The following is a 21,459-nucleotide window of genomic DNA, read 5'->3' as shown; positions in this document are numbered from 1 at the left end:
TTTCCAACACTGCCTTAACTTTGTTGGGCATGGAGTTCACTAGAGCGTCACAAGGTGCCACTGGAATCCTCTTCCACTCCTTCATGATGGCATCATTGTGCAGGTGGATGTTAGAGACCTTGTGCTCCTCCATCTTCCATTTGAGGACGCCCCATAGATGCTCAATAGGCTTTAAGTGTGGAGACACACCCCTGATACCATCTGAACCAAATAAGTTTATCTTGGTCTCATCAGACCACAGGTAATCCATGTCCTTGTTTTCAGCAAACTGCGGACTGTCTTGTGCATTATCTTTCGAAGAGGCTTCCTTCTGGGATGACAGCCATGTGATGCAGTTTGCAGCGTATGGTCTGAGCACTGACAGGTTGACCCTCCACACCTCTGCAGCAATGCTGGCAGCACTCATACATCTATTTTCAAAAGACTACCTCTGGATATGGTGCTGAGCACGTGCACTCAACTTCTTTGGTCGACCATGGCGAGGTTTGTTCAGAGTGGAACCTGTCCTGTTAAACTGCTGTATGGTCTTGGCCACCATGCTGCAGCTCAGTTTCAGGGTTCAGATTTAACACACCTGTTCCCCATTTGCACCTGAGACCTTGTAACACTAGTGAGCCACACGACAGCAGGGAGGGAAAATGGCTAATTGGGCACAATTTGGACATTTTCATTTAAGGGTGTACACACTTTTGTTACCAGGGTTTTAGGCAATAATGGCCGTAAGTTGAGTTATTTTAAGGTGACATCAAATTTAGTGTTATACAAACTGTAAACTGACTACTTTACATTGTATCAAAGTGTCATATCTTCAATGTTATCCCATGAAAAGTTATAATAAAATATTTACAAAAATGTGAGGGGTGTACTCACTTTTGTGAGATACTGTATCAACAGGCGCACTAGAGGGGCAACAATCTGACAAGGCCCAAGACATGAATGGTTTTACAGATGGAGGACTGACTTTTTTTTTTCTCAAGAGCATAGAGAGAAAGTCCAAGAAAGGCAGAACACCTCTGTGGCACGATGGCTTGGTTCATCCATCGCCAACAGGTTGGACCTCAGTGATACAGGTCCAGATCTAGAGGATCCTCCTGGGCATCCGCAGTCTTTTTGAGAATTTCCCCTCCTGTTGTCAGCAGGGCTGACCTGGGACAAAAATTCTCCTGCACTGACAGACATGCATACAATAATTTAAATACACTTGTCAGCCGCATCATTTTTTCCACTTTGATTTTCGAGGTGTCTTTGCATTCAGCCCTCTGTAGGCTGATAATTTCCGTTTCCATGATATGGCATCCTTTCGTTTATAACACACTACCCAGTCCATAACATTACATTGAAATCTGATGTGTTATCAGAGTTTTCGTTTAGTTTCTTGTAAATTAAAGACCACATGTGGTGCCTGGTACTTTTTTGGCATTTCTAAAGGCTTTTATTCAATGCAGTCTGTTCAGCACGTGGTCAGAGTCACATAAAAATAAGAATGCAACACATCAGTCTTCTACTTCTTTCAATCAGGTTTGTTAAGTGGGATTGTTTTATATTTGTGTAACCACTGATTGCTACAACCATGAAAAGTTTAAGTCCTTGAGCATTCACAAGATTATCAGAAAAGTTGACCTCAGACCTTAAGGTCAAGATCACTGAGATTCAAATTAATCCAAGATATTAAGAAGATGCAGCTATGGTATCAATTCCAAAACCCTAAGTGATTTTCTTCTTGAGTCATCTCATTCACAAGATTTTGAGAAAACCTGACCTCTGACCTTGAGGTCAAGGTTACTGAGCTTCCAACTTTACCCTGATTTTTAGTAGAAACACCAATCCTACATCTCCTCGTTCTCACATCCACAAACTTTGGTCGCCCACCTGGTTGACCATACCTCATCAGCCTTTTATAGCTGAGGGGTAAAACACAAATACTGAGTCATAGCTCAAGAAGTTGTAACTGTTCAAATAATATTTTATTTTATTAATCAGGCAAATTAGTGGCTGCAAAGTTCCCCCCCCCCCCAAGTAAAACGAACTAACAGCCACTACAAATATACAAACACAGCCGATGGTCAAAACTGATTTAATGTCAATGTCCACTTGTGCCATTTATTGATTTTAAATTTCAGCAGTGACTTACATCCAGCAACAGGAAATGGTATGATGCAAGCGCTGCATCATAATAAACATAAGAGAAAGACACAACACTAAACAATGCAAACTTAAAATGCAGATTTTCTTGCGTGACAGCTTGCTGTCATGCAGGTGACTCAAGAGGACAGAAGCAAGTAGAAGAATTTTGGTTGGAATAATGCCACGTGAAAGTTACAGAAAGATTGTTCTAAATTTCCAGTGAGCAAGAATACCAACTAATGTATAAAAGGGGGAGAGCAGTGAAAAGAAGGCTGGGTTGTCATAAGGTCACTTGTCAAATCTAGGATGGGTTTACCAGGAACACAGCTGTCGGGACTATAAACAGTCCATGGATTTTCAATGCAAATGCAATGGAAAAAACACCCATCTGTGATACTGGTAGGATGCAATTAAGAAACCCAACCTTGTTTGATGCTGTAGCCTAACACACAAACAGGCGCACTTTAGAGTAAAATTTGGAGTAAATTTTACCTATAAAAACACGGGGCACTTAAAACCGGCACTGGGGTTACAATAATCTAATGCTCGAGACAGTAGCAAAAACGGCTTGTTCCAACTTTCTTTTGTTTTTTTTGTTTAGTTTTTTTATTTTACCTGGCATGTGACCCTACAGTACTCAACTGAAGACAAATGTCTGCATTTTCCAGATCATAATGACAGTAATTTATGAGAATCCTGTGGATAATAATACTATAATCAGTAGAAAGAGTCCAACTTCATGCAACAACAAGAACAAGAATTGTTTCACAACAAAAAAAAGAAAAAGTATTTAACAGATTAAACGGAAGAAAATTCACAGTTATGTTTCTTCTCACATTCATACGTTAAAGACTGGACATGCATGCAAGATTGGGTCAAAGATCAACACGGAGCAAAAGCTTTTTTTCCTTTGCTTGTGTTCTACAAAATGCTTCTCTATTCATTCACAGCTTGTGCTGTTGCATTAAAGTTAGGGGAGATTTACCATTTGGCTGATGTGAGAAATGTGAGCCTTGTACCCTACCTGGCAGGTCAAATGCATTTCAGAGGTAAAGACAGACTTTGAACCGTATACATAGAAATACATAAAGTGCTTCTGTCAAAATAAACAAACAATAAAAACAGTACAAAACGGTTTTCAAAAAAGAGGTATCAAAACAATGCACTTGGGGGTGTGGAGGAGACTGGTGTCTGCTGGACATCAGAGGATTCCTGCAGGACAGACAAATGAGCTGGGGATTCTTGCTTTAAATAAAAAAGATGTTCGAAGATGAATGGAGGTAAGGAGGGGTAGTCGAGTGGCTTTCAACCAAGGATCAGGCTGGACTTGCCCCCCGGGGGGTTTCGGCGGCCAGATGGTAGTCCTGCACAGGGTTCCTCAGCCTGGGGGGCCTCATCTTGCTGCTCTCGAACTGCTTCAGGCTCAGCAGCGCTGTTTTCTGAGCATCAAAAGACAGTTTACAAAATAAATAAGGAAATGTTCCCTTATGACTTCTACTTGAAAGCACAGTCTGTGTGTCAAGTTTATCGTGTTCACTCTCTAAACAAACTATGAATGCCATTGGATGTGGGTGTTTCCTGTTGTTTTCAGTTTACTCTCCATTTCAACTCAACTGCAGATAACAATAATTTGCTTCTCCTGCCCTGTTTTCAAATGAACACTAAGCTTGAAAGTTAGTTTGCTTTGCACATATTTAGTTTCCCCTGGTAAACTGGTTCTACAACTCTAAATTCAAGCAGACCATTAAACCTTATGTATAGTTAACTCAGGGAGGCAGACTGGGGGAGTCAGGGGGAATAATAATATTACCATGTCAGTGTTTCTTTTCCTCTCCTTTCTGTGTATGTGTTGTAAGCATTATATTAAAACTGACTTGTATAAATGTGCCAACAGTTTGGGTGCAGGGAGGTTTCGAACTAAAATAACAATGATGTGATCAAGAAACATGCTCTTACCATTTTCACGTACAGAGATATCTCCATCCTAATCAAGATAAGCAGAAAAGAAAGGATGAATGTTTGACAACTTCATAAAGGAACTTTGTACAACTGTTTTGATGGAAAAACGCACATTCACAGAGCAGGTCAACAGCACTAGTTACAACCCAAGTGTCATTTGGTAATTTCTCAAAAGGAAGAAGAGGAAAACATTGATACTTTAAATAGTTTGGACTTAAGCTGTTTCTTGGTGTTTGTTTGGCCTTAAGTTTCACTTCCTTTCTCTGTGCATCTCATGATCTGAGCCTTTGTCTTACTGTGGTGGGCGTGTCCCCCAAGTGACTGGTAGTATGATTTCCTCCTCTCCTCAGGGGGGCCGATGGCTCTCCACACAGCACACCTGTTGGTTTCCCGCCTAGAAGAGGAATGAAATATTGGGAATAACGAGAAAGACAATCCCAATTTAAATAAACACGTATTATATGTGTGTCTGTGTTGAGCTGTTTCAGTCTGGACTGCAGAGCTGGACAGACAGGCAGACACACATATGGGACTATCCCTTATCACTGCCAGCATGTCTCAAGAACTGTGTTTTAATGATCCACCAGTGGAAAATAAAAAGGCATCTCAAAAAAACATCACTGAATAACAACATCTGAGAATTGGTGCATTAAAACTTCTCTGAGGCAATGAGACCCCGGAGATTTAAAAATACCCCAAGCCGAGCCAACTGTCAGACACGCCTGACTGACACAATCCTCCACACTTCGTTCTTCACAGATTTTCTACAAAATCTAATTGAAAAACAAAACAAAACAGCGACACCTAAATCAGAGAGCATTGATCGATGCAACCAGATGCAAATATGTAATAAATGGCCTGATTATAAGCAGATAAATGACACATTTTCAGTTTCCCATGAAATATTTGCAAGTAATAAATGACATTTGTGAGGGCAGGAAATAACAATCTCATGATAGAAGCTATTCAAACAGCTGCGCACTGACTGGACTCCTACATATGACCTTCCAGTTTTAAATTGTGCTCTGGGGAAGTTTGACATTTCTTCAGTTACACTTTCGCACGAAATGTCCGTCTTACAACAACCATTTTCACACTGAGGTTAATTTAGATGCGCAGTCATGTTCTCCTGCGTAGGCCACTTTTACTGTGTAGGCCATTTCCTTTTCGCCTCCAGGGGGTTTCTGGTTCATTCTCAGTACCCTTATTCACAAGCCTAACAGCAACGCATGTGTCTGTCAGTTTCGGTATAAATAACGGCTATTCAGAAATACTGTCTATCAACACATGATTGGGGGTAGAGAAGAAGGCCAAAAAGGCAAATTTACATTTTTATAATTTGTTCTCACGGAAAAAAAGTGGTCCTATTCTCCAAATCGACAACAGCTTAATGTGACATTTCAACTACGTAATATGAACTTCTTAAACTTTTCAGTATTATTTTTTTTTGCACATTTATTATATCAGATAAAAGGTACCAGCTTACCGTCATCCCATTTTATAACATATTCTAAAGGACCAACTGACTTTTTTGGCTGAATGAATGCCTGCAAATCCTGCTAACATCACATCTCTCGGTGTCACCGGCACCGATGCTGGTGAGACGGCCATCAGTGCTACTCCGCAGCCACCTAGTAGATACACCTGTGGTATAAATTCGCCTTGTTCTCAAGTTATTGCATTCACAGGATTTTCAGAAAACGTGACCTTATGAGGTCATGATGAACTAAATCACCCTGTGCACCACTTAACTGGATAGTCAGCAGAGCACTTTCTCTAACAGACTGAGCTCTGCTGCCACAAGGACAGATGCTTAAACATTTTACTGCCATTTGTTTTTACTTTCCCCAAATATGTAAAGGATAAAATATTTGACACACAGAGCTGTTTGTCTTTGTACATCATGAAGTCATGAGTGAGTACTCTAGCGTTTGGGGGTTTAGGTCTGTGCCAATAAGAACATCTGGCTCGTACACGCATTACTGTGTGTGTACAGCAGATGCAAAATAATACACTGACGCAAGCACTGCTATTAAAAAATAATTTTAAGCATTTTCATTTTTAAGTACTTGTACTATATCCTACGCATAATCTACAGGGTAATACTGCACATTTTATTTCAAATTACACTTCCACCTGTGATTTCCATAGTTTGAAGAGTAACTTCTGTGTTAAAATTACATTTACTGCTCACTTTTTATTTTTAGCTACACTTTACTGGTATTGTTTAGGTCCCATATTTTGCTTTCAGAACTTTCTTAATTCTTTCTGTCAGAGATTCAACAAGGTGCTGGAAACTCAGAGACGTTGATCCATACTGATGATATGTATTTGCTGCAGATTTGACAGAAATCCATTATGGAAATCTTCCGGTTCAGCACAATGCAAAGACGCTCAGGTGAATGATCAGGCAATTTGAGTACAGTGAGCACATTGTTCAAGAAACGAACATGAGATGGTTTGAGCTTTGTGGCATGGTATACTATCCAACAGGAAGCAGCTATAAGAAGATTAGTACATTGTGGTCATGAAAACTTGGAGCATTGTCTGCAAAACTATTCAGGTAGGCTGTTGCATTCAGACACTGTTCAACTGTAGGGTTGTAGTGATTCATCGACACAGTTCATGACGCTGACTTGAAAAATTGTCAATATGCAATTTTGATGTTGATGCATCATATTCTAAAACCAAATAAATATGTTTTTATATCTGCAATACACTACAGGAAGATATGGGGGCACTATCTCTCTCATGGTCTGCTAAGACTGAGCTTAATACTAACAAAGTAGGAACTCCAGCAACACTTGAGGGAAGATGAACAACTTTAATAATTGACCAACGCGTTTCGGCTTGTGACCCTGATGAAGGCCCCAAGCCGAAACGCGTTGGTCAATTATTAAAGTTGTTCATCTTCCCTCAAGTGTTGCTGGAGTTCCTACTTTGTGAATTCTTTCATCCTCTCCATGCACCTTGGAAGCAGGTGAAGTTGTGCCAGAAAATTTTTTTTTTTGCTTAATACTAACAAAGAAAAATGCAGCGAAAACAACGGTGAACCAAAGAGAGGAAATCCCAAATAGTTGTTTCTGTTTACCTGGATCTAGCGTTTTCAATGAGAGACAAGTGGAATAATGGAAGAAGATCAAGACAGAGACTTCTGTGTGGGTGAAATTTCACAAAAGACAACTTTTCCTCCACAGCAGCACCACTGCAATGTGCGGACATTTAAAATGTCCACACACTGGTGTCACGACACGGCATTTAATCTGTTATTAGACTCAACTGACTTCTCTCAAAATGTAAAAGCACCCACCCACCACTTTAATCACACTCTAGATCTTGTTTTAACATATGGCATAGAAACTGACATTTAATAGTGCTTCCTGAAAACCATCTCCCGTCTGATCATTTCCTAATAACATTTAAATTTACAATAATAGATTACACAGCAGTGGGGAGTAGATTTAAAGTTAAAGAATATAATCCACCCACTGTTGTAATCTTCAATGCCCTGTACCAACACAGAGCAGAGAAGCTACCTGAACGCTACTAACAGGGGTCGATTATCTTGTTAATAACTTTGCCTCCTCACTACCTATGACTCTGGCTACTGTAGCTCCTGTGAAAAATAAGGCCTCAAATCAGAAGTACTTGACTCCCTGGTGTAACTCTAAAACGCGCACCTTAATGCAGGTAACTGGTAAGCTGGAGAGGAAAAGGTGTTATACAAATTTAGAAGGTCATCATTTAGCTCGGAAGAATAGTTTGCTGCTTTTTGAAAAAGCCCTCTGTAAAGTTAGAACATCTTCACTGATTTAAGAAAATAAGAACAACCCTACTTCTTCACAAAAAATTTAACCATTAGAGAAAAAATGACTCATAATCAACTCATATATGTAACATTATCCACAGCTACTCATACCATTGATATTTAGAGTCTTTTTCTAATTACTTCCTCCAAACCATCAACATGTCTTTTAGACCCCATTCCTACAAAACTGCTCAAAGAAGTCCTTCCATTAATTAATGCTTCAATCCTAAATATGATCAACCCATCTCTAATAATGGGCTACCACAGGACTTCAAGCTGGCAGTAGATAAACCGTCTCTTGACCCTGCTGTCTTAGCTAATTATAAGCCAATCTACAACCTTCCTTTCATCTCAAAAATTCTTGAAAGAGTAGTAGTCAGATCATCTGCAGAGGAATGGCTTATTTGAAGAGTTTCAATCGGGTTTCAGAGCTCATCACAGCACAGAAACAGCTTTAGTGAAGGTTACAAATGATCTTTTTGTGGCCTCTGACGGTGGACTCGTCTCTTGTCCCGCTAGACCTCGGTGCAGCGTTTGATACTGTTGACCATAATATTCTATTAGAGCGAGCAGAGCACGCTGTGTGTATTACAGGTACTGCGCTGCAGTAGTTTGTATCATATCTATTTAAAAGACTCCAATTTGTTCATGTAAATGGAGAGTCATCTACACAAACCTAGGTTAATTATGAAGATCCACAAGGTTCAGTGCTAGGACCAATTCTGTTTATATTATACATGTTTCACTTAGGCAGTATCATCATAAGACATAGTATATATTTTCACTGCTATGCAGATGACACCCAGCTTTATCTGTCCATGAAGCCAGATAACACACACCAATTAGTTAAAATGCAGGAATCTCTTAAAGCCATAAAGACCTGGATGGCCTCTAACTTTCTGCTTCTTAATTCAGATAAAACTGAGGTTATTGTACTTGGCCCTAAAATTCCTAGAAATATGGTATCTAACCAGATACTTACCCTGGATAGCATTACCTTGGCCTCCAGTAACACTGTCATTTTTAGAATGTCATTCATTTTTCCCCAGGATATGTCATTCAAAACAAATATTAAACAAATATGTAGGACTGTTTTCTTCCATTTGCACAACATCTCTAAAATTAGAAATATCTTGTCTCAGAGTGACGCTGAAAAACTAGTTCATGTATTTAATACTTCCAGGCTGGACTACTGTACTTCATTATTACCAGGATGTCCTAAAAATTCCCTGAAAAGCCTTCAGTTAATCCAAAATGCTGCAGCAAGAGTACTGACAGGGACTAGGTAATTTCTAGAATCAATTCGTTTCCGATTCAGAAGGTCCCGAATTGATTCGATCCACGATTCGATTCGATGAACATTACCTGATGCTGCTGAAGTGAAGCAGAGCAAAGTTACAGAGGTTTTATTACATGCACAGCTAAGCATTTTGCATAATTTTAAAAAGTTTAAATTTGTTCAGTAGCCTATTTAACTGCAGAAATGAAGCTTTCTTTTCAGAAGTAAGTAAAAGGAAAAAAAACAGCGGCCGACAGCACTGTAAACAACGTTAGACTGGTGGGTAATAAGCAAGCAAATAATGGAGAAAACTGAGATTTTTAGATGCGACACTGTTCTTGAAGTACACTAAAAGAGACAGAGAGCTGTGCCTGAAGTGAGATTTTATCGTGCTGGAAGTGAAACAGCAAAAGTAAGAAAGGGAAAACAAGATATGTGAAGCGAAATGTGAAGCGTAGTTTGGATCTTCTTTTGCTGCTGGTTCGGTCAATATTGTTTGGAGAGAGATAAAAACCTCCAGCTTCAGAATCTAGTGCAAAAAAGGGCGTAAACACAAAGCGCGGACCCGCCGAAACATCAGAATCAGTGAGCTGTCGGCTTTCAGCCCGACTGTGTCAATGTCGTCGGGTGAGAAAGGCGACATCTCACTGATTCTGATCCGTCGGCGGGTCCGTGCTTTGTGTTTACATCTTAGTGCAGAATCTGTGTACCTGCTATCATTTACTATTTTAGCTGTTTGGTGGTTGTTGAAATTTTGTGAGGTTTAACCTGAGATTCTGGCGTTTTGGGCAACATAACTTTAGATTTAAAAATTGATTCAGGATTTTAATGAATCGATATCACGTTATCCAAGCCAGAATCGATTTTAATCGATAAATCAATCACCAAAACCCACCCCTAGTTTGGATTTGGGACACAATATATGAGGCGACTGTTTTTGTGATTTGGCGCTGTATAAATGAAATTGAATTGCATTGAATTAATTGATTAATCAAAAATAAAATCATTTGCAGATTAGCCGACTGCCAAAATAATCTTTTGTTTGCCGCCCTACTCAATTGGTACTAAGACACTAAAGTGTACATTCCACCACCAGGGTAAACCACTGACACAAGTCATTATTTATCCAATTAAACTAGCCTGGATGGCTAAATACACTGATTTGCTATTATGTGATTGCCCAATTAGATATTTGTGTTAATGCACAGTCCAACAGGTGTACCTAATAAAGTGATCATGAGTTCTGAACATAGTGAGCACAAAAATGTGTTTTATTCAGATAGAGTGCCTGTTGCTTTATTTCCAGACAGTCTAGACTTGGCAGCATTCATGACGCCACAGGATTACAATAAATCCACTTCTGAGAAAGAACAAGGAAGCGTTTATGATAATTAGTTTATGTGAATATGTACTTTGAGCTTATAAAAGCATGCAATGGAGACCGTGACATAAAACAACTGAAAATTTGACATTTGGTCAATGAAAAATAAACAGATAAATTTATTCCTATTCATGCTATTCCTATAGTCTTGGTATTTTATGGAGTTGTTATATCATAGTAGTAACATTACTTGTTACCTAAAATAAAAATTTGTTAGGTAATTTGTTACAGTACTCACTGTAGCACTTTTGCTTTACTCCATAATATTTTCTGAATTGCATTTTCACATAATTACAAGCCCAAACAAGGGCACAAATTACTACTCTAATGAAGAGATACACAAGCTGTTTCTTTAAGATTTAACACAAAGACAACAGCAAAGTTAAACACCAGCCCAGAGAGTACTTCGCAGCGGTGGCCAGTCAACTGTAGAAACAGCCACAGGTACGAACTAAGGCTTGAATGCTATAAAGGAGAAATATAAGTAATGCAGATATCTCCACGTCTAAAAAGCTGTAAACTACTCTACCATTTTCCTTCTCCAAGCACACCAACTGGAATCAGCTGACTGTGCGGAAGTATGTGAAAAACAATTCCATGTTTGATTTTTTTTTCCTTTTTAAATCAGTCATTGTGGAAATAATTGAAAAAAAAAACATGCTTGGCATTCATTTATTAACCTTTTGATTTGTAAATATAATGTGATTACTGAATTCAGTAAAATAACGTTACATTACTGTGTTAAACAGAAATGTAATGTGATCCCATACCACCCCACGTGTCTCTGTAAACACATAAATCTCTTACTCTCTCTCTTGTCTTTGACAAACATGCTGTGGCAGTTGCAGATCAGGTTAGGTAAGTAAGCAGAAAAAAAGAAACCTGCTCAGTGACTGTGAGTAAATCACTTCTTGAAAGGAGAAGGAAAGAAATATACTTGAGCCTGCTAATTCGAAGAAGACCTTACTCTGCTTAATCAAAGTTCAAAACAACTCAGGACAAGTGTCCCACTTCTCAAAACACCAAAACACAGAGAAGTAAAAGAAGGAACTGAAAGCTGGGACTTGAGTGAATTATATCCAGCTTAAACTTTCAGAACAAAGAGAGGACTATTACTTTCAACCACTCAATATGAGAAGTAAAAAAGGAGGAAGGAACTGTGTGGAAGCTTTTCTTGCATTTGGTATGAAATCATACAGGACTTTAAAGATCCTGTAGGTACTATAGTATTACTCAAATCTTTATTGTGTGGCTCAGAAGATGAAAAGATTGTTAATACTAAACTACTCTCTATTGTTAAGTAAATTCCCCCATATATTAATAGACCCTTGAACACTTCCTGATGTAGGCTTCCTGATGTCAGCTACTTTCTTGGTGAAGTGTATTTTACACTGATGTCATCACATGGTTATTCATGTCTCTGGACTTTCCACCAACACACCATTGTATGTGATACTTCCTACCACTTTTTTTTACAGGCCTATCACAACAGTGTCTATCTTAAGTTGCCAAAAGGTATCCAGAGGCCAATTCCCCAAATGATAGAAGGATAAATTTACTAATGACAATTTATAATATATTTCTAACATCATACATTAAAAACTGTTTCACTAGAGACCCTGAGATCTTCAAATTTACAGTAGACATTCAGTACTGAAGAGCCATTTTTGTAGCTGTATGCGTAATAGACCTATTTTGTAAGATGTACTTTTAAAATTATGTTGATGTTTAAATAATTTATTTTCTTTTTAGGTGTGTCTCATGCTCATTTGGGGAAAATGCTCTGGAACAAGAGGAGCAAATAAAAATTGCAATACCTAGCATCATATTTACCTCATGTCTAGTTTCATTTCCTTTTTTCTGTGTTTTTTTTGTTGTTGTGCATCAATCTACATTTAGGAAAGTACACTTAAGGCCAAAAGTCTACATACCATTGTCATGTGCATGAATGTCATGGTAAGTTTGGTTTTCTATCATTTCGTTGAACTTCTTTTTTTCAGGATGGAATCATTGTACAGCATACATCTTTAATGATTTATAAAAATACAAGAATTGGGTGCACAAGTTTTCATTTGTTTTGGACTTTCTCTAATCCATTTAGAATGGCCTACCCAAAGCCCCGACCAACCCTTTTTAACTCTACTGACGATTTGTGAATTATGCCTAAAAGCCAAGTCTGTGCCAGGAAACCAACCAATTTAAATGAACTCTATGAGCCAAAACAAGCGGTCAAAGATCCAGCCAGAATTATGCCAGAAGCTTGTTAATAACTACTAAAAGCATCTGGTTGAGGGCGAGGTTTCTTGCTAAGTGCCATTTAACCAAATATTAGTGGGTATATGTATACTTTGACCATGTGTGGATTAGAAAAAAATCATAAACAAATTCAAAGTTGTGCACCCCATTTTTGTTTTTCAAAATCATTAAAGATCTATGCTGTACAATCATTCTACCACAATAATATTTCAAAGAAATCATTAAAAGACCAAACTTACCATCACATTCATACCCACAACTGTATATATTCAGCACTGCAACAATAAGACTTATTAAACCATGGTGTTCCAGAGGTTTCTACAATGAGACAATGACTATTTATTTTCAGATGATGCAGATGATACCCGGATGTATATATCCATGAGGCTAAATGACACAAATCAATTACACTCAACAAAAATATAAACGCAACACCTTTGTTACTGCTCCCATTCCCCATGGGATGGACGTAGAGACCTAAAATTCATTCCAGATACACAATATAACCATCCCTCCCAAACAGTGGTCACAAATCAGTCCAAATGTGTGGTAGTGGGCACATCTGCTATATTGAGATTATCCATCCCACCTCACAGGTGTGCCACATCAGGATGCTGATCTGACATCATGAGTAGTGCACAGGTGTACCTCAGACTGCCCACAACAAAAGGCCACCCTGGAATGTGCAGTTTTGTCTCACAGCAAAATGCCACAGATGCCACAAGCAATGAGGAAGCGTGCAATTGGCATGCTGACAGCAGGAATGTCAACCAGATCTGTCGCCCGTGCATTGAATGTTCATTTCTCTACCATAAGCCGTCTCCACAGGCGTTTCAGAGAATATGGCAGCACATCCAACCGGCCTCACAACCGCAGACCTCGTGTAACCACACCAGCCCAGGACCTCCACATCCAGCAGGTTCACCTCCAAGATCGTCTGAGACCAGCCACCCAGACAGCTGCTGGAACAATTGGTTTGCACAACCAAACAATTTCTGCACAAACTGTCAGAAACCGTCTCAGGGACGCTCAACTGCATGCCCGTCGTCCTCATCGGGGTCTTGACCTGACTCCAGCTCGTCGCCGTAACAGACTTGTGTGGGCAAATGCTCACATTCGATGGCGTCTGGCACGTTGGAGAGGTGTGCGCTTCACGGATGAATCATGGTTCACATTGTTCAGGGCAGATGGCAGCTGAGAATGTCCCAGTTCTTGCATGGCCAGCATACTCACCGGACATGTCACCCATTGAGCATGTTCGGGATGTGCTTGACCGGCGTATACGACAGCGTGTACCAGTTCCCACGAATATCCAACAACCTCGCACAGCCATTGAAGTGGAGTGGACCAACATTCCACAGGCCACAATTGACAATCTGATAGACTCCATGCGACGATGTGTTGCACTGCATGAGGCAAATGGTGGTCACACCAGATACTGACCGGTTCTGGGTCCCCGGACCCCCAATAGCGCAGAAAACTGCACATTCCAGGGTGGCCTTTTGTTGTGGGCAGTCTGAGGTACACCTGTGCACTACTCATGATGTCAGATCAGCATCCTGATGTGGCACACCTGTGAGGTGGGATGGATTATCTCAATATGGCAGATGTGCCCACTACCACATATTTGGACTGATTTGTGACCACTGTTTGGGAGGGATGGTTATATTGTGTATCTGGAATGAATTTTAGGTCTCTACGTCCATCCCATGGGGAATGGGAGCAGTAACAAAGGTGTTGCGTTTATATTTTTGTTGAGTGTAGTTAAGCTATAGGTATGTCTTAAAAAAATAAAGGTCTGGATTGCTTCTTATTTCCTACCTCTCAATTCAGACATTTGAAGTTATTGTACTCCATCTTAACAATCTTCGGCACATGTTGTCTAACCAGATACTTACTCTTTAACCTGTAGTCATTTTTGATCAGAATATGTCCTTCAACACGCACATTAAACAAATATGTAGCACTTACTTCATTCAGCTTGCGAAAAAAAAGTCTGAAATGTGATGCTGAAAAGCTAGTTTGTACATTTAACACTTCTAGGCTGGACTTTTGTAAATCCTTACTAACAGTCTGCTCTAAACGCTCCCTGAAAAGCCTTCAGTTTCTCCAGAATGGTGCAGTGTTCTGACAGAAACTATAAAAATAAACCACTGCTATTTTCCCATGGTTTTATGTTCTAACAGAGCACTTCACTCTCAGAATGCAGGCTTACTTAAAGTTTGTAGTTTTTTTAAAAGTAGAATCGGGGCAACAACCTTCAACCTAACAGGTCAATCTACTATGGAACCAGCTCCCAGTTTGGATTTGGGACCCTCTCTACTTTTTGATTAGGCTTAAAACATTCCTTTCTGGGTCAAGTTACCCTGAATCATTCTTTAGTTATGCTGTAATAGCCTTAGGTTACTAAGGGGGTTCCTGTGATCTACTGAGTATTTCTTCTTCACTCATTGCTTTTCATTCCCTGTTCGTTTATACACCACTCCTGCATTTAATATACTGTAGTTTGGGTTTGTTTGTTTGTTTGTTTTTTTGTCTAATATTACAGGGTCTTCATCCTACAATAAAAAATTACTGCTATTGTGAATTGGTGCTATAAAAATAATTAATTAAATTAAAAAGGCCATTCTGAACATTTTCATTTTAAACAATAAACCCTGTGCTTTAACAAGGAATTGAAGCAGTCAAAACTACACAAATATTCAAGATTTCTGCAAACTTGTTGCTTACGAGACAAACACTTTTGGTCCAATATATAATCACGATCTTTTGGGAAGCTAACCTGCTGTGTGAACTATCATGACTGGAAACAGATTCTGGATACATTTTCTAAATAAGATGGCTATGGCAAATTGAGCTGTAGGTTTTTTGACAAAAGCAACATATGTGCAGATGTGATGCAGATATTACCTGGTGGGTTGTTCCTTCGATTAGCATAAGGGTCTTCTGGCTCGGCAAAAACGCTAGACGCCATCTTGTTTTTCCGGACAGGCGGCTTCTCCTCATCTGCACCAAGCGAAATGTTGGAGCCACCACCAGGAGGGCGCAAAACCCTGGAAAGAGAGAGACTCTTCTGTTTCTTCTCACTTTTCTACCAATATTTATATGTATTTATTAAATGTTATGCCTTAGAATTAATGCTTCGCTTATACTCATATCAATAAAATTCAGTGAATTGTGTTTTGGCTCGTACAACAATGAGCATCCCAGTGGGGGGAGTGTGTAAGAGTCACGACTACAGTTTTTTATAATCAACTAAAACAAAACTGAAAACTAACATATTAGGTTCATTCCAAGAACGGAACATGGATCCCTTGGGCAATGAGCAGGAAGGTCAGCCAAAAATAATAATCTGCCATATGAAAAATGCGGATCTCCCTGCTGTGGGGACACTGACAATGACGAAACAAATAAACGAATAAAAAGAAAACAAAATCACTAAACCGAAATGAGCAAGCTCCATTGTGAAACTAACTGAAACTAAAAATTCTTAATGAAACATAAAGTAAAAGTGAAAACAAAACTAGATTAACCCAGTAATGAATCAGACAGATTTATTATACTAAGCGATGGGTTTCTGTACATCTGCCAGATTTTAAGTGGTAGAGAAAGAAATGTAAATTACTAAATGGCTAAAATTTTCTTTACACCACATAACCTCACAACTCAGTTGCTGTTTAGAATATCATACACCGAGACAGACTTGAGAGATATATCTATCAAATAAATATAACACCTGAAACCTCAGATCTATAGATGTAATATCATGGTATATGAAGAGTTTAATTCATAAATACAACCATGTTCAGTATATAATTGGTGCAAACCCCCCCCCCCCCCAGTCTATTATGGGATTCTATTAAAGAACTCTGGGTAATGGGCAGTGGAAAATCTGCAATATATAAAGTTATTGCACTAAAGGTATAATCTACATTTATCTGAAAGTAAGAACAGTACTGATAAAAATAAACAAGCAAAACTGGAAAAATATAGTTTTAGAAAATAACAGGAGCCGTTTCAAAATCAATAATGTATGGCATGTATGGTGCACTAAAACAATTAAATATGATAATGACAATAATTATTACTAACCTGTGATTTATGTGATACATTATACTAGTTATGCTTAAAAATGGAGTAGGCTATTTAACAGTGTTAAATATGTGGATTGTACTTTATGCACAGGTGTGGCATATGCGTGTTTATGGTTTGTGTATAAATGACAGGTGTCAGAATACCTTGATTCTTCAAATATTGCGAAAGTAAATATTTTTTAATCCTCATATCTCCTACTGCATTTTGTATTACCTAACTTATGACAGCTGCGAAACTATATTAATACAATGTATTATGAGCACCTTTTAGCACCAAATTAATTCCAGCTGATGTGCCTTATACAGATGTGCCTTATACATGGGTAATTGAGACTATATAATTGAGGAAACTTAAATTTTCTATGCTGTACATGCAGCAGATTTTAACAATGTTATTTTGGTATACGTTTCCAAAAACACTAAAGATAACAATAGTTTGTGTTTTTACAGCGTGATGATGATTAAAATATGCTTTCGTCCAAGTGCACTGTAATTATGGTGCTACTGAATTTGCTACAATAACCATATAACTTTCTGAAAACTCATTCGTTTAAATAGTGCTCATTTATTTTTTTTATTTTTTATATTGGTCTTAAATCAGATGTTCATTGCATCTAATAAACGAATACAATACACGTGGAATTCAGTGTATGGTCTATATAATGTCAGGTGTGGCCAGCAGTAACATGGCCCTCGCCTCAATCAGACCATATGCAAGACAGACTAAAGCATGTCTTACTGCACCTCCGATAATAATCTCGCTTCCCTGATCAGAAATCTGCGGGAACCCCACCCAGCTGAATGAATATATATTTACTCCCCTACGTTTTCCAAACAATAACCACAAAATACTCAAGCAGGAAATGCAGTACAAACACACGAAGGCATAAAAGGCCTCGGAACCACGATTAGTCTGCATCAGCTCGCTAAGCATCCTCTCTCCACAAAAGGCAGCGGTACAGACGTGTTGTCTTGCTAACTAACGCTCACGTTCGAATGCTATATCCGGATGGGCAAAATGGGAAGGCGTGGTAGCAAGCTTTATAATTGTATCGTCGACGGCTTTACTTTCAAACTATGTCTAGGCGCCTTAGTAACAATTACAGGCAGGGGCAACAACAAAACGGTCGTCTATTTTTCTCCGTTAGCCTGTGTTTCGCGTTGGGGTAAAGTCAGAGGATGCTGGACTTGTTGGCTTCATGGTGGATGGCTAACGGATACACAGAGGTCTGAAAGACGCCTTTTACCTGGAACTGCTTTTAGCACCGGGCTCCATCCCTTGAAATGTCGTAGTAGTCGTCATTTTTGCACAAGATGTCGTACAGTATGTTAAGCCTATCAGTATGCAACCAAACTACACTCTCATAAGCAGTATTTCACCACCTCATCACTATCCACCCTAGCTGGTGGCTCCCAGTCAACCTGCTTCCAGTCTGAGAGGACCAGTGTAGAACTAAACGACGAAAGAGATCTCACTTCCGGCTGTTGTTTCAAAATAAAATAAGACAACTGTGGGGAAAAAAGGGGCTGCGATTCTGTGGTTCAATTAGCTCACGTGAAACTGTATGTTAGTGTGCTTAGGGATATAAATTTTGCAGCTGAGGAGTTGCCCTTTGCTATCTAACCATTAACAAAAATGACACCTTGAATTTAAGTGTGAAGCCAATTTTCATATTTCCGGTTTTCTCTGATTAGAGCTGGACCGTATGTATATTTTGAATTTGTGGATTAGAGAAAATCCAAATCCAAAATATCTTCAAATTTGTGGCACACCTGTGAGGTGGGATGGATTATCTCAATATGGCAGATGTGCCCACTACCACACATTTGGACTGATTTGTGACCACTGTTTGGGAGGGATGGTTATATTGTGTATCTGGAATGAATTTTAGGTCTCTTCAAATACATCTTAAAGTCATTTAAGATGTATGCTGTAAAATATTTCCACCATGGACAAAGAGCAGTACAAAGAAGCCCGAGGATGCGTTAACAGCATGCTGACTGTTCACTTATACATAATTTCTTCTGGGATTAATAAGTATTCTGATTCTGATTCTAAAAGCCCCAAACTACCATGATCATGCTCATGGTGAGTGTATGTAAACTTTTCACTACAAGTGCACTTCTCCAAATTTTAAGGGATGTATAACAAAATGTCCCTAAATGAGGAAATGAAGCATGACAGGAGGTGACACACAATAAGATAAATTCAAATTCAACACCATACGAAAAACATCTCATACAAAAGATGGATATTAAACTTACTCAGAGCTATTGAAGTGTGAGTCACTCTATCTCCCTAAACAGGACCCAGTAACCATTACAGTGGCAGACATCCTAGCACTGTACAGCACTAGGCCCTGACATGATTCACACCTACTCCCTAAAGAAGTTAACTGCATTTCATGAGCATCTTGCAGCATAAATGAACCAGCTGTTAATGGATGAAACACCCAGAATGATTAACTGAAGGCCAGACATTCCTGAAGCCCAAGGATCCCAGAAGGGATTGGCCCCATCCATCTACCAACCAGTAACCTGCTTCAGCAAAAAATGGAAGTTCCTGTCAGGCATCATAGGAGCTAAGATTAAGGTTCAAGGTTCATTATTTGCCATATGTGCATAAATCAGCAGTCAAGGCACATTGGAATTCTTTTGCTCTCTCAGTCATACTAAGCATGCTTGAAAAAAATAGGCAAAAATAAATTCAATTCAATTCAATTTTATTTATATAGCGCCAAATCACAACATAAGTCGCCTCAAGGCGCTTCATAGATACAGAGAAAAACCCAACAATCATATGACCCCCTATGAGCAAGCACTTTGGCAACAGTGGGAAGGAAAAACTCCCTTTTAACAGGAAGAAACCTCCGGCAGAACCAGGCTCAGGGAGGGGCGGCCATCTGCTGCGACCGGTTGGGGTGAGAGAAGGAAGACAGGATAAAAGACATGCTGTGGAAGAGAGACAGAGATTAATAACAGACATGATTCAATGCAGAGAGGTCTGTTAACACATAGTGAGTCAGAAAGGTGACTGGAAAGGAAAAACTCAATGCATCATGGGAATCCCCCGGCAGCCTATGTCTATTGCAGCATAACTAAGGGAGGATTCAGGGTCACCTGGTCCAGCCCTAACTATATGCTTTAGCAAAAAGGAAAGTTTTAAGCCTAATCTTAAAAGTAGAGATAGTGTCTGTCTCCCGAATCCAAACTGGAAGCTGGTTCCACAGAAGAGGGGCCTGAAAACTGAAGGCTCTCCCTCCCATTCTACTTTTAAATACTCTAGGAACAACAAGTAGGCCTGCAGAGCGAGAGCGAAGTGCTCTAATAGGGTGATATGGTACTACAAGGTCATTAAGATAAGATGGGGCCTGATTATTTAAGACCTTGTATGTGAGGAGCAGGATTTTGAATTCAATTCTGGATTTAACAGGAAGCCAATGAAGGGAAGCCAAAACAGGAGAAATATGCTCTCTCTTTCTAGTCCCTGTCAGGACTCTTGCTGCAGCATTTTGGATTAGCTGAAGGCTTTTCAGTGAGTTTTTTGGACATCCTGATAATAATGAATTACAGTAGTCCAGCCTGGAAGTAATAAATAAATGAAATAGTTTTTCAGCGTCACTCTGAGACAGGATATTTCTAATTTTAGAGATGTTGTGCAAATGGAAGAACGCAGTCTTATATATTTGTTTAATATGTGCATTGAAGGACATAAACAAGACAACACAAAACTAATATAAATTGTAAATTATAAAGTATACCCCCTTTACAAGAGGGCTGTACCCTGACTCATGCCCACCTTGATAAACCGTAGGATGGTGGTCTCATCAGCGTATTTAATGACAAAGATGTTATCCTGGGTGGAGACACAGTCATTCATATACAGGGTGGAGAGTTTGGGGCTGAGGCAACAGCCCGCCGAGGACCCTGTGCTGACTGTAAGCGCAGCAGACGCTCGTCCTCCCATTCTCACCACCTGTGGTCCATCTGTCAGGAAATCCAGAATCCAGTTGGGAGTTGGGACGCCAAGGTATGTCAGCTTCTTGGTCAGCTTGCCCGGACGCATGGTATTGAAAGCAGAACTGGAGTACAATAAAAGCATCCTGCTCTACATTCTGCTACTCTTCAGATGTTGCAGAGTGTGGTGTAAGGCTATTGCTATTGTGTCATCCACTGATCGATTGGGAAAGCAAGAAAACTGGAGCGGATGGACAGTGTCCAGGACCATGTGGTTGATATGTGTGAGAACCAGTTTTTCTAGGCACTTTATGGCAACTGGTGTGAGTGCCACTGGCCTGAAGTCATTTAGGGTGGATATGTCCAGTCTTTTGGGGGCTGGTATGACTGTGGAGGATTTGAAAATGCATGGGACTAAAGCCTGGGATAATGACAGGTTGAAGACATCAGCAAACTTCTTCTTCTCTTAACTAACTGAAGCCTTTCATTGAACTACCAAAAAACACTAATTGGTACTCTCTTTCTAACCAGACACGTGGCAGCACTTGTGCTATAATTTTGTTTGTATTTAACAAAATAAAAATGTAGAGATAAGTGTACA

General features: G+C 39.4%; 1 protein-coding gene and 1 long non-coding RNA gene across 2 annotated transcripts; both read right to left on the bottom strand.

The window, feature by feature from the left end:
- Positions 1-2,058: 2,058 nt before the first annotated feature.
- Positions 2,059-18,363, bottom strand: jpt1a (Jupiter microtubule associated homolog 1a). Its single transcript, XM_026170561.2, has 5 exons — positions 18,149-18,363; positions 15,718-15,860; positions 4,380-4,477; positions 4,081-4,108; positions 2,059-3,563 (listed from the first exon to the last, which is right to left on the bottom strand). The coding sequence occupies exons 1-5, from the start codon at positions 18,202-18,204 to the stop codon at positions 3,430-3,432; spliced, it is 459 nt and encodes a 152-aa protein (XP_026026346.1). The 5' UTR covers positions 18,205-18,363; the 3' UTR covers positions 2,059-3,429.
- A 1,249-nt stretch (positions 18,364-19,612) lies between these two features.
- LOC145429415 (uncharacterized) lies at positions 19,613-21,001 on the bottom strand. Its single transcript, XR_013909647.1, has 2 exons — positions 20,701-21,001; positions 19,613-19,853 (listed from the first exon to the last, which is right to left on the bottom strand). It is a non-coding gene; the product is annotated as an uncharacterized LOC145429415 (long non-coding RNA).
- Between the last annotated feature and the right edge of the window lie 458 nt (positions 21,002-21,459).

This window comes from Astatotilapia calliptera, chromosome 6 (genome assembly GCF_964374335.1).
Source record: "Astatotilapia calliptera chromosome 6, fAstCal68.1, whole genome shotgun sequence".
NCBI classification, from domain to species: domain Eukaryota; kingdom Metazoa; phylum Chordata; class Actinopteri; order Cichliformes; family Cichlidae; genus Astatotilapia; species Astatotilapia calliptera.
This window is presented reverse-complemented; position numbering and strand designations above follow the sequence as displayed.